We start from the raw sequence: 12,362 nt of genomic DNA, 5'->3' as shown, positions 1-12,362 counted from the left end.
AATGTAAGCATTGAATATCAAGAATGAGATTTAACTCTGAAAAGTACAGAAGCTCCAATATCAACACATGTGGGCTCTGTACCGAGGATGTCGTTGTGGCTTGTGCAGCCCTTTGAGACACTTGTGATTTAGGGCTATATAAATAAACATTGATGGATTGATTGACATGTGCAATACAATAATAACAATACTAATTTATTCAATATAATTACCAAAGTGAATCACATTTATATTCAACCTGAAAAATAAATGTGTGCACCAATTTTTTATTTGAATACACCGATGTATTTTTCCAAATTCAACATCAAAATTCGATTTTGTTTTCCCAACTACAAAACGTTTGGCCCTAATTTAGCTTCATGCAACCTCACCACAAATAGATGACAGTTCTGTGTAAACACCGGAGTATCATAAGTGATTTCAACGGTTCCATAGTGTAGTGGTTATCACGTCTGCTTTACAAGCAGAAGGTCCTGGGTTCGAGCCCCAGTGGAACCAACCACTTTTTACCATGAATTGATTAACGTGGACCCCGACTTAAACAAGTGGGAAATCTTATTTGGGGTTACCATTTAGTGATCAACTGTACGGAATATGTACTGTACTGTCCAATCTACTAATAAAAGTTTCAATCAATCCATCAATCAGTGCAATGACATGAGAGTGAAAGAAGTGATTAAAGCTTATGTAACGAACTTTTCAGGATGTCCCAAGTTGCCAGATAGTGTTAGGTAAGGAGGAGTTTTGTCCCTCCAGAGTTGCCGTAGGGCTGTGACGTAAGACGTCTATAAAGGTGGTTGTGGAAGAAGGTGTGGAGAGAGAGAAAAAGGAGGGTGAACATTAAAGAAGTGGTGGAGACCGGACCTGCTCTTATGACTCCCATTTATTATTTTATTATTATATTATATTAGTACACATAATATGCGAACCCAGAATACTCGGCTACACTTATATTTTCGTGAATTTATAATCGGAACCTCGTTCATTTCCATGTCATGTTCCTCTTTTCTATTATATATACTTTAATTTTTTTTATTACTAAAATAAATAAAACATTTTAAACACGTGACCTTGCAGAAACTGTCGAAAAAATAAAGACTGAGGAAAAGACCTTGTCTGCGCACATGCGCAGAACGGACCCGATTTCCGGTAGTGAGAAAGGCGAGCAAGATGGCGGACTGTGGCTTTCCCCTTTTTAAATGACGATATAACTGTTGTACTGAGTCACAGCAGCTATAACTAACACATACCTCAAAGATTCGCCTTTTCTAAAGCCCACGAAACGTGCATTGAGTTTGGAGCGATGGAGTGTTACGTGAAGTGAAGATTGAAGACGTGATAGAAGATGGACGACTACTGCTATGCTAAGATGGCGACGTCCGCTAAAAGAGAACATGAAAGAGAATCAGCGCCACCAACTTCCAGCAAATCACCAACGGAGATAAAGACGAAAGGTGAAGGTGAGTGACTTGAAGTTTTGTCATTTGAAAACTATCATAGGCCTCGAGTGAGTGGCGATGATACAGTAACCGACCTTGTTGAAGAATGTAAACAAAGCACTGCCATGATTGTTAACTTCAAGGCATCCATTTTTCCCGCTTCTCCCTCTTGGGCTCGCCTAGAGCAGTGTTTTTCAACCACTGTGTCGCGGCACACTAGTGTGACATGAGATACAGTCTGGTGTGCCGTGGGAGATGATCTAATTTCACCTATTTGGGTTAAAAATATGTTCTTCAAAGCAGTAATTATGGTCTGCAAATGATGTGTTGTTGTTGGGTGTCGGTGCTGTCTAGAGCTCGGCAGAGTAACCGTGTAATACTCTTCCATATCAGTAGGTGGCAGCAGGTAGCTAATTGCTTTGTAGATGTCGGAAACAGCGGGAGGCAGTGTGCAGGTAAAAAGACTAGACTAGACTTCCTTTTTATTGTCATTCTAATTTTAACTTTACAGCACAGATAAGAACGACATTTTGTTACATAAGCTCATGGTAGTGCAGGATAAAAATACAAAATAAAATAAAAAAGCAATAAGGTGCATATATAAATAAATAAATATATATACATGATATATATATAATACATATATATATATATATGTATAAAATAAATAAATATATATATAAATATATAAAAATAAATAAATTACTGTTCAGATAAATATATTGCACTTTTTCACATGCATCCACGTTTATGGATGTGTTGTTATATTGTCTTTTTTTTATTCCAGCGAGTTAATTCATTTTGGGGGGAGTTGAGGGGATAATTTAATTATGTTGCGTTCAAGAGGTTCAAAAAGGTGTCTAATGCTTAAACCAAAAATAAACAAAAGGTGAGTGCCCCTAAGAAAAGGCATTGAAGCTTAGGGAAGGCTATTCAGAACTAAACTAAAACTGAACTGGCTTCAAAGTAGACAAAAACAGAATGCTGGACTACAGCAAAGACTTACTGTGGAGCAAAGACGCCGTCCACAAAGTACATCCGAACATGACATGACAATCAACAATGTCCCCACAAAGAAGGATAAAAACAACTGAAATATTCTTGACTGCTAAAACAAAGTAGATGCGGGAAATATCGCTCAAAGGAAGACATGAAACTGCTACAGGAAAATACCAAAAAAAGAGAAAAAGCCAACAAATTAGGAGCACAAGACAAGAAGTAAAACACTACACACAGGAAAACAGCAAAAAAGTCCAAATAAAGCAGGGTGTGATGTGACAGGTGGTGACAGTACACCTACTTTGAGACAAGAGCTATATTGATGCATGCTTGGTTATGCTTTAAAGTCATATCCAACAATTGCGACAACGACTTTTTACTGTCAACTGAGTTTCATTTTTTAGTGATTTCTGCTGGTGATGTGCCTCTGCATTTTTTCAACGCAAAAAAAATTGCGCCTTGGCTCAAAAAAGGTTGAAAAACACTGCTCTAGTGTACCATGAGATATTGTTTGGTGTGCCGTGGGACATTATGTAATTTCACCTGATTGGGTTAAGAATATTTTATGCAAACCAGTAATTTTAATCCGCAAAAATGTGCCGTTGTTGAGTGTCTGTGCTGTCTAGAGCTCGGCATATCTACGAAGCTAATTGCTTTGTAGGTTCGGGAACACGGTTTGTCGTGATCACAATACGCGGGAGGCGGCGTGCAGGTAAAAAGGTGTCTAACGCTTGAAACCAAAAATAAACAAAAGGCGAGTGCCGCTCAGAAAAGGCATTGAAGCTTAAGGGTGGCTATGCAAAACGAAACTAAAACTGGACAGGCTGCAAAGTAAACAAAAACAGAATGCTGGACGACAGCAAAGACTTACAGCGTGGGGAGCAGACGGCGTCCACAAAGTACATCCGTGCATGACAATCAACACCAAAATAGGAGCGCAAGACAAGAACTAAAACACTACACACAGGGAAACACCAAAATAAGTCACAGCGTGATGGGACAGGTCATGACAGTACACCTACTTTGAGACAAGAGTTAAGGTAAAGTTAAAGTGCCAATGATTGTCACACAAACACTAGGTGTGGCGAAATTATTATCTGCATTTGCCCTATTGATCACCCCCTGGGAGGTGAGGGGAGCAGTGGGCAGCAGCGGTGGCCGCGCCCGGGAATCATTTTTGGTGATTTAACCCCCAATTCCAACCCTTGATGCTGAGTGCCAAGCAGGGAAGTAATGGCTCCCATTTTTATAGTCTTTGGTTTGAACTCACGACCTACCGATCTCAGGGCGGACACTCTAACCACTAGGCCACTGAGTTATAGGGATGCATGGGTGGTTATGGTTTGAATTCATATCCAACAATTGCGAGAAAGACTTTTTATTGTCAATATTGGCTGCCGAGTTTCATTTTTTTATGTTTTCTGCTAGCGGTGTGCCTCGGGATTTTTTTCAATGAAAAAAATGTGCCTTGGGCTCAGAAAAAGTTGAAAAACACTGATCTAGAGCCTTTTCTCCCTTTTTACACGGTCTACTTTTAGTATCAAAAACGTCAAAACAATAAAAAGTGTTGTTCGTGGCAGCTCTTCTTTTCAAATTTAGATTCAAATTCAGATTGGTTTTATTTGAACAAACCCAGCTGGCATTTCTACCTGTATTTAAAGTTGAAACAAGGTTGAAAAAACATTGAATTTGGTATAGATTTTGCAAATGCATTGCAACGTTTGTTCTGGTACGTTGTTCCACTGTTGATGCGTCAAAGTTAACACACATGTTAAAATTTCACCAGTCATTTATTGGAATGTTGACAACGTTCCTTTTACCATTTAACGTTAAACGTGGTTTCAGGATTGATTCAACAACAACAGCCATATTTTCACCTTGGTTTCAAGGAATGCCAGCTGGGTATATACAGTTTCAAAATGATGCGTCACAATTTTACATTTTCTTTACATGTCCAAGAAGGTGTAAGAAGACGCAACGCTTATTTAATCCCACCCCTTTTCCACTTCCTATCAAGTACTTACACGTGTGTTTCGACCGTGGACACTAGATCATGTCTACACATGTGAAGTTAGAGACGGAATCTGTAATGTTAGTATTTTAACAATGTCTATGTAATAATAATAATAGATTTTATTTGTAAAAAAACAAACACTTTACATTGAGTAAACAACCTCAAAGTACTACAGTGTAGTAATCAATCAATATTTATCTATATAGCCCTAAATCACAAGTGTCTCAAAGGGCTGCACAAGCCACAACAACATCCTCGGTACAGAGCCCACATACGGGTAAGGAAAAACTCACCCCAGTGGGACGTCGATGTGAATGACTATGAGAAACCTTGGAGAGGACCGCATATGTGGGTAACCCCCCCCTAGGGGAGACCGAAAGCAATGGATGTCGAGTGGGTCTGACATAATATTGTGAAAGTCCAGTCCACAGTGGATCCAACACATCAGCGAGAGTCCAGTCCATAGTGGGGCCAGCAGGAAACCGTCCCGAGCGGAGATGGGTCAGCAGCGCAGAGATGTCCCCAACCGATGCACAGGCTAGCAGTCCACCCGGGGTCCCGACTCTGGACAGCAGGCACTTCATCCATGGCCACCGGACCTGTGCAACTCCCCCTCCCCAAGGGAGAGGGGAGCAGAGGAGAGAAGAAAAGAAACGGCAGATCAACTGGTCTAAAGAGGGGGTCTATTTAAAGGCTAGAGTATACAAATATACACCACAACACATCTCATCTGCTTGTGTTGTTGTGAACGACATCGTCGATGTATGATCAATCTACAAACAGGACAGCAGTCGCAACTTGAAAGGTAAAATAAATAAAAATAAAAAGATAATAAAAATAAAAACTAGAACAGCCTAATAGCTAGAACTAGTATGTATATATCTAAAAAAAAAAAAAGGCTTTTTTAAAAAGAAGGGTTTTTAAGCCTTTTTTAAAAGCATCCACAGTCTGTGGTGCCCTCAGGTGGTCAGGGAGAGCGTTCCACAGACTGGGAGCGGCGGAGCAGAAAGCCCGGTCTCCCATCGTTCGTAGCTTTGTCCTCGGAGGTTGGAGGAGGTTAGTCTGTCCGGAGCGGAGGTGTCGTGTGGAGGATTTGGGGGTGAGTAGTTCTTTGAGGTAGAGGGGGGCATTTCCATGGAGGCACTGGTGGGTTAGTAGGGAGACTTTGTATTCAATCCTGAGTGGAACAGGAAGCCAGTGAAGGGATTTGAGAATTGGTGTGATATGGTCATATTTCCGCACTCTCATCAGGATCCTAGCAGCACTATTGTGGAAGTACTGCAGCTTCTGGATGTTCTTGCTGGGGATCCCGACAAGAAGTGCGTTGCAGTAGTCTAGCCCGGAGGCTGTTCTTCATGTCTTCCAGTCATAGAACAGAATAGACGAGTTGCTAGCAACGACTCGTTAGCAACATGTTTTGCGGATTTGTCTCCCGTTGTTTGGTCGGTGCCTGAATGTTGTAATCCAAACAAAAGACTTCCAATTTTATCTTTCTATAAAATGACGCTAATAAAAAAGTTGCCGTATTTTTTCGGACTATAATGCGCACTTAAAATCCTTTCATTTTCTCAAAACTCGACAGTGTGCCTTTATAACCCGGTGCGCCTAGTGTACAGAATAATTTTGGTTGAACCTCGAAGCTATTTTATTTGGTACATGGTGTAGTGATAAGTGTGACCAGTAAACTTGCATCGTGATGCAGTTTTCAAGCCATATCACCCAGCCCTACACCACAACACATCTCATCTGCTTGTGTTGTTGTGAACGACATCGTCGATGTAAGATCAATGTACAAACAGGACAGCAGTCGCAACTTGAAAGGCTTTCTCATTTTTTTCGGCCTCCAGTTGTCTCAAAACTCATCAAGCTCATAACAGCAGCACACTTCCCCCTTTCACAATAACAGCGCTGTACGCAACATCCGGTGTGACTGCGGTCACAAAATAAAGGTTTCAAAAGAGTACCTGACACAAGCACAATATAATTAAAGCACTTTTTGCTTCAATTACAAAATGATTATGCCTTGACTTAAAGGGGGCCTTATTATGTAAAACCAACTTTTCTAACCGGATGGAACCTGCTTATGTGTATGGATGTTCTCATTCATCCAGGGCATTGTAGTCTCAGGGTATTGAGTCCATCGCAACTGGACTGTTTGATGTGTCTTAGAAGACGTTTCACCTCTCATTCGAGTAGGTTTCATGCTCATAGACTTAAATTGGTCAGATCTAGTCTCAGACTTAGATTGGTCAGATCTCGTCTCAGACTTAGATTGGTCAGATCTAGTCTCAGATTTAGATTGGTCCGATCTAGTCTCAGATTTAGATTGGTCCGATCTAGTCTCAGACTTAGATTGGTCCGATCTAATCTCAGACTTCGATTGGTCAGATCTAGTCTCAGACTTAGATTGGTCAGATCTCGTCTCAGACTTAGATTGGTCAGATCTAGTCTCAGATTTAGATTGGTCCGATCTAGTCTCAGATTTAGATTGGTCCGATCTAGTCTCAGACTTAGATTGGTCCGATCTAATCTCAGACTTCGATTGGTCAGATCTAGTCTCAGACTTAGATTGGTCAGATCTAGTCTAGCGGCTGGTGCCAAAACCCCAAATATTTCAGTGTTTCCCACACATTCATTTATTTGTGGCGGCCCGCCACAAAAGAATTAAGGCCGCGACAAAAAATATATATATATATATATTTTTTATTTTTTATTTTTTTACATTTTTATTTATTTTATTTTTTTTGTGCCCTGTCAAGCTTCTCAGGCAAATCATATAGTTGATGTAGATGCCCATGTCGGCTGTCCAGATTTACTTTACAAAAGAGAAGTGTAGGATCAAGATTTTTGGAGCTCTTTGTTCAGTGGATCAAATGTTTGATGAAGCTTTGTGTCTATCTACCACCACTACTATTTTCTGTTTATTTGTTACTGACTGTGGCAGGACACCTCTGCCTCTGTTTCACTTTATGTTGCTGGTAAATAATATGGTTGTGGTAGTAGGCTAAAGTTCAATTATTTAGTATGCACTAATTAAAGGGGGAGAGCTTTAAGAGACATTTTAGCTTTTATATTTTTATAAGATATATATACCACAATTAATAAATATATTTCAGTGAATAACTTATTGTTCAAATCTGTATATAAATATGTACATAAAATGTTGTAATTATATTGTAAAATGGATGGATGGATGGACGTTTAAAACAAAACTGTTATTATTAACTAGTAAGTATACATTTTTTTAGCCTTTTTAGAGAAAATCATTCATTGTAGTAAATTATGCAAATTACTCGATGATGTCATGGTGACCACACCCATAGCCACGCTCATTGCCACATCCCCACCGCCACAGGTATCTTGGCAGTTTATGGGAAACACTGTATTTATACTCCAAAACCAGGAGGGTGTGCCTGGGCAAGGATGGTTTTGCCCTATGGTAGTGAGAAAAAACACTGTTTTGATGAAAACGAGCAATCCTAACTGTCAAAGCCAATGACAGTCGTCGAAGAGTCATTTCCCCTTGTTAGCATTGAGGTATTGTGTGGCAGAACGATCGCTGCACTGCAGAAACTGAAATCTAAGTAAGATGAAATATCTCAAATAAGGGTGATATTTGCTTATTTACTGTCTGATAAGAAAATTATTCTCACTAAGCAGATTTTATGTTAGTGTTTTACTTGTTTTACGTGTTTTGGTCCTAAATGATCTCAGTAAGATATTACAGCTTGTTGCTGATATTTGATGAGCTATATTGAGTAAAACATGCTTGAAACTAGAATATCAACTGTTGCAAAGCTGTGTCATCAACACTCACAAGTATAAGACTGCCTTTTTTAAAGTAATAATTTCATCATGAAATCATGACTTTGACACAATTGTGTCTCATAATTAAAACAGATGACAGCCAAATGGACTTTGCTGTTTTATTTTCAATGGAACAATAGAAAATACGTACTCATATAGTAGTATAGTTGGCACAGTTAATATTTAAACATTTAACATGTGACATTTCTAACAATTTTGATTATTAATGCACATTTAGATGAATTCTTCAAAATTACAACAAAACATTTTTTGGCCGGGGGCCGGGCTGTATATATGCGCACTAATTGACTGAAAGAGCACGCACATGGCGCGATGATGTCATGTTATTGATTGAAAAATGCATTTTTAGACCATATGATTTGCCTGAGCAGCTAGGAGACCCCGAGAGTAACAAATGGTTGCTTACCATTAAGAACAATAAATTTGTTTTTAGTATAAGTTTGCTGGTTTCAAGAAATGTAATGCCAAGCGCATATCATTATGTCAAGATAATGGCACTAGCATTTGCTTAATTTAAGAATATTTTTCAACATACTGAGCAAAAACAACTTTTTAAAATATATATATTTATGAAAAAATGTTGACATATATTTCCTTATTGATTTTTCCCCCCCACTGCTACTTTGTAGTATCTTAACAGTAGGTTAGAAATGTGTGAATTATATGTTAGCAATGTTAGCTCAATTTGTTGTGTAGCTAGCTTAGCCTTCTACTGTAAGACATTAGCATCACCGTCCTTCGGCAAAATAATTGGATGTTTCCATATTGATTGTTTTCCCCCACTGCTAGTTTGTAGTATCCTAATGTCCATCCAAACAGATGTTTCCTATTTTCTATGATTTTAGCTTCACTTGTCTGAGTCTAATCCAAGTCATGTAAACATTGATCCATCATTCTGGCGAGGCACTAATTGAATGGCCATGAGACACTACACACACATACAGTACGTAGAAGGAAGTGTGTAAAGTGTCTTTGTGTTGTTTGTGTTCCGCAGACGTCCAGCAGCTGATCGGTAATCCAGAAGAAGTTTCCCCTCAGTTAGGGGGGAGCTCCACTTTGAAGCAGGAGACTCCACAACCACCTCACATTAAAAAGGAAGAGGAGGAACTCTGGATCACTCAGGAGGGTGATTGTTTTCTCGGATTGCAGGAAGCTGATCTCACCAAGTTGCCACTGACTGTTGTCTCTGTGAAGACTGAAGATGATGAAGAAAAACCACAAGTAGACAACCTCTTAGCTCCACTATCAGATAGTGAGGCTGAAGACGAGGTTGAAGAACCTTTGAGCAGCGATACAGACTGTGAAGGTGATATGAGGACTCACACTGACAACCAGGACTCTGAATTCTCTAAAAATAAGAGAGGTAAAACATGTTTGATTTGCTCAGTTTGTGGTAAAAGTTTTACTAAAAAGAGGTATATGACTCAACACATGATAACACACTCAGGAGAAAAAACATTTACTTGTTCAGTGTGTGGCAAAAGCTTTTCTCAAAAGAGGAGTTTGCTTCAACACATGGGAACACACACTGGAGAAAAAACATTTAGTTGTTCAGTTTGTGGTAAAAGTTTTACTCGAAAGAGCCACTTGATTCAACACATGGGAACACACACAGGAGAAAAAACATTTAGTTGTTCAGTTTGTGGCAGAAGCTTTTCTCGAAAGGGAACTATGAGTCAACACGCGAGAACACACACAGGAGAAAAACCATTTACTTGCGTAGTTTGTGGTAAAAGCTTTTCTCAAAAGAGCTGTTTGCCTCAACACATGAGAACGCACACGGGAGAAAAACCATTTAACTGTACAGTATGTGGCAAAAGCTTTACCATGAAGACCCATGTGACTAATCACATGAGAACACACACGGGTGAAAAACCATTTAACTGTTCAGTTTGTGGTAAAACATTTTCTCGAAACATCCATTTGACCCACCATACAAAATTACACACGGGAGAGAAATCATTTAAGTGTTCCGTTTGTGGCAAACCCTTTTCTACTAAGAGGTATTTGACTCAACACATGAGAACACACACCGGTGAGAAAATGTGTAATTGTCCAGTTTGTGGTAAAACGTTTTGCCGAAGCAGCTATTTGCCCGAACACATGAAATTACACGCGGAAGAAAAACCGTTTAACTGCTCACTCTGCGGCAGAAGCTTTTCTTTTAAGGGCTATTGGACTAAACACATGAAAACACACACAGAAGTGTTTCCATTTAGTTGTTCAATTTGTGGTGAAAGGTTCCCGCATAATGCAGACGCAGTAAAACACGCAAGAACGCACATGAGACAGTAAACAGTCAGCTGTTCAGTTTGTGGTATGTTGCTCATATGTGGTGACATCCACCCAAACCCAGGACCTCCTCACTGCTTCTTTTACAAATATCTGAGGTATTCGTATACATTTGGAGTATCTGGAGCATAACTCATGTCCTCGTGACTCCACGTTTTGTGTGTATCTGAAACTTTCCTGAATAGTAAGATAGATGATGCTTGTAGTGTTTGTTTACTCCTTTAGTCAAGACATCATCATGTGTGTCTCGCTGGGGATGAAGTGTAGTCTTCTTCAGTGATGACTTTACCGCCTCCAGAATGTCTGGCTTTGATCACCAACAACATGAATCAATCTGCCTGAAACTACACCCTCCAGGTCGCCTGGGGCCTCATGTGTTAAAACTTGTGTGAATTACTTACTAATAAATGGTGTGCGCTCAAATCCAGAGAAGGTCACACGTGCAACAAAAACTCAGATGGCTTAACCCTTGTGTAATGTTCATATTGGTGTTACTCAGCCAGCGTTTGTGGGTCTGATGGACCCGTTGCATTTTGTGGCTTTTAATGCCTCACAATCAAACACTTTTATGTTAAAAAACTGAACAGATGTTTACCTTATCCCAATAAACATCTGTTCAGTATTTTAACATAAAAAAAATAGATTTGTGAGGCATTAACCCTTGTGTGGTGTTCAAATTGTTGTTACTCAGCCAGTGTTTGTGGGTCTGATGGACCCGTTGCATTTTGTGGCTTTTAATGCATCACAATCAAACACTTTTATGTTAAAATACTGACTTATCCCAAAAAACATCTGTAATGAAGTGCTTTGAGAGGCTGGTAAAGGAATATATTGTCTCCAGACTTCCCCCCACATTCGACCCATACAAGTTTGCTTATCGCCTTAACCGCTCCACAGAGGACGCCATCTCCTCTGCACTCCACCTGAGCTTAGAACATCTGGAAGGAAAGGACACACACGTGCGGATGTTGTTTCTGGACTTCAGCTCAGCATTCAACACCATCATCCCGCAGCACTTGGTGAGCAAACTGGCCCCCCTTGGATTCAGAACCCCCCTATGCAACTGGCTGCTTGACTTCCTCACAGACAGACCCCAATCTGTGAGAGTGGGCAACAACACCTCCAGTGCCATCTCCCTGAGCACCGGCTCCCCCCAGGGCTGCGTCCTGAGTCCACTGCTGTTCACGTTGATGACCCATGACTGCTGCGCCAGGTCCACTACTAACCACATTGTGAAGTACACGACAGTAGTGGGCCTCATCCGTGGCAACAACCACATGGACTACAGGGAGGAGGTGAAACATCTGGTTGACTGGTGCAGAACCAACAACCTGGTCCTGAACGTCGACAAGACCAAGGAGATCATTGTCGACTTCAGGAAGCACCAGTCCAGCCACGCTCCACTCTTCATCAATGGCACAGCGGTAGAGATGGTAAGCAGCACCAAGTTCCTGGGGGTGCAGATAACTGACAATATAACCTGGTCCCTACACACCGGAGCTCTTGTAAAAAGAGCTCAGCAGCGCATGCACTTTTTGCGTGGAATGAAAAGAGCACAGCTCCCTCCCCCCATTCTCAGCACATTCTACAGAGGCACTATAGAGAGCCTGGTGACCAACAGCATCTCTGTCTGGACTGGAGCCTGCAGTGCCTCAGACTGGAAGTCTCTCCAGAGAGTGGTGAGGACGGCGGAAAAGATCATCAGGACTCCTCTTCCTCCTATCCAGGAGATCGCAAAAAGCCGCTGCCTGACCAGGGCTCAGAAAATCTGCAGAGACTCCTCCCACCCC

At 40.6% G+C, this 12,362-nt stretch overlaps 1 protein-coding gene and 1 non-coding gene across 2 annotated transcripts; both read left to right on the top strand.

Annotated features, from left to right (window-relative positions):
• The first annotated feature begins 425 nt into the window (after positions 1-425).
• Positions 426-498, top strand: trnav-uac (transfer RNA valine (anticodon UAC)). The gene has a single exon. It is a non-coding gene; the product is annotated as a tRNA-Val (tRNA).
• A 640-nt stretch (positions 499-1,138) lies between these two features.
• Positions 1,139-11,168, top strand: LOC133632320 (zinc finger protein OZF-like). The gene is made up of 2 exons (XM_062024696.1): positions 1,139-1,460; positions 9,275-11,168. The coding sequence occupies exons 1-2, from the start codon at positions 1,346-1,348 to the stop codon at positions 10,573-10,575; spliced, it is 1,416 nt and encodes a 471-aa protein (XP_061880680.1). The 5' UTR covers positions 1,139-1,345; the 3' UTR covers positions 10,576-11,168.
• Positions 11,169-12,362: the final 1,194 nt, after the last annotated feature.

The sequence above is a fragment of the Entelurus aequoreus genome, linkage group LG17 (assembly GCF_033978785.1).
Source record: "Entelurus aequoreus isolate RoL-2023_Sb linkage group LG17, RoL_Eaeq_v1.1, whole genome shotgun sequence".
NCBI classification, from domain to species: Eukaryota; Metazoa; Chordata; class Actinopteri; order Syngnathiformes; family Syngnathidae; genus Entelurus; species Entelurus aequoreus.
Note: the sequence above shows the minus strand (reverse complement) of the source record. Positions and strands in the feature narration are given on the sequence as shown.

Excerpts from the sequence above, each read along its gene's own strand:
- LOC133632320 (XM_062024696.1), top strand. The coding sequence starts at position 1,346 with ATGGACGACTACTGCTATGCTAAGATGGCGACGTCCGCTAAAAGAGAA. Across the intron at positions 1,461-9,274 it reads GATAAAGACGAAAGGTGAAG|ACGTCCAGCAGCTGATCGGT; the intron begins GTGAGTGACTTG and ends TGTGTTCCGCAG.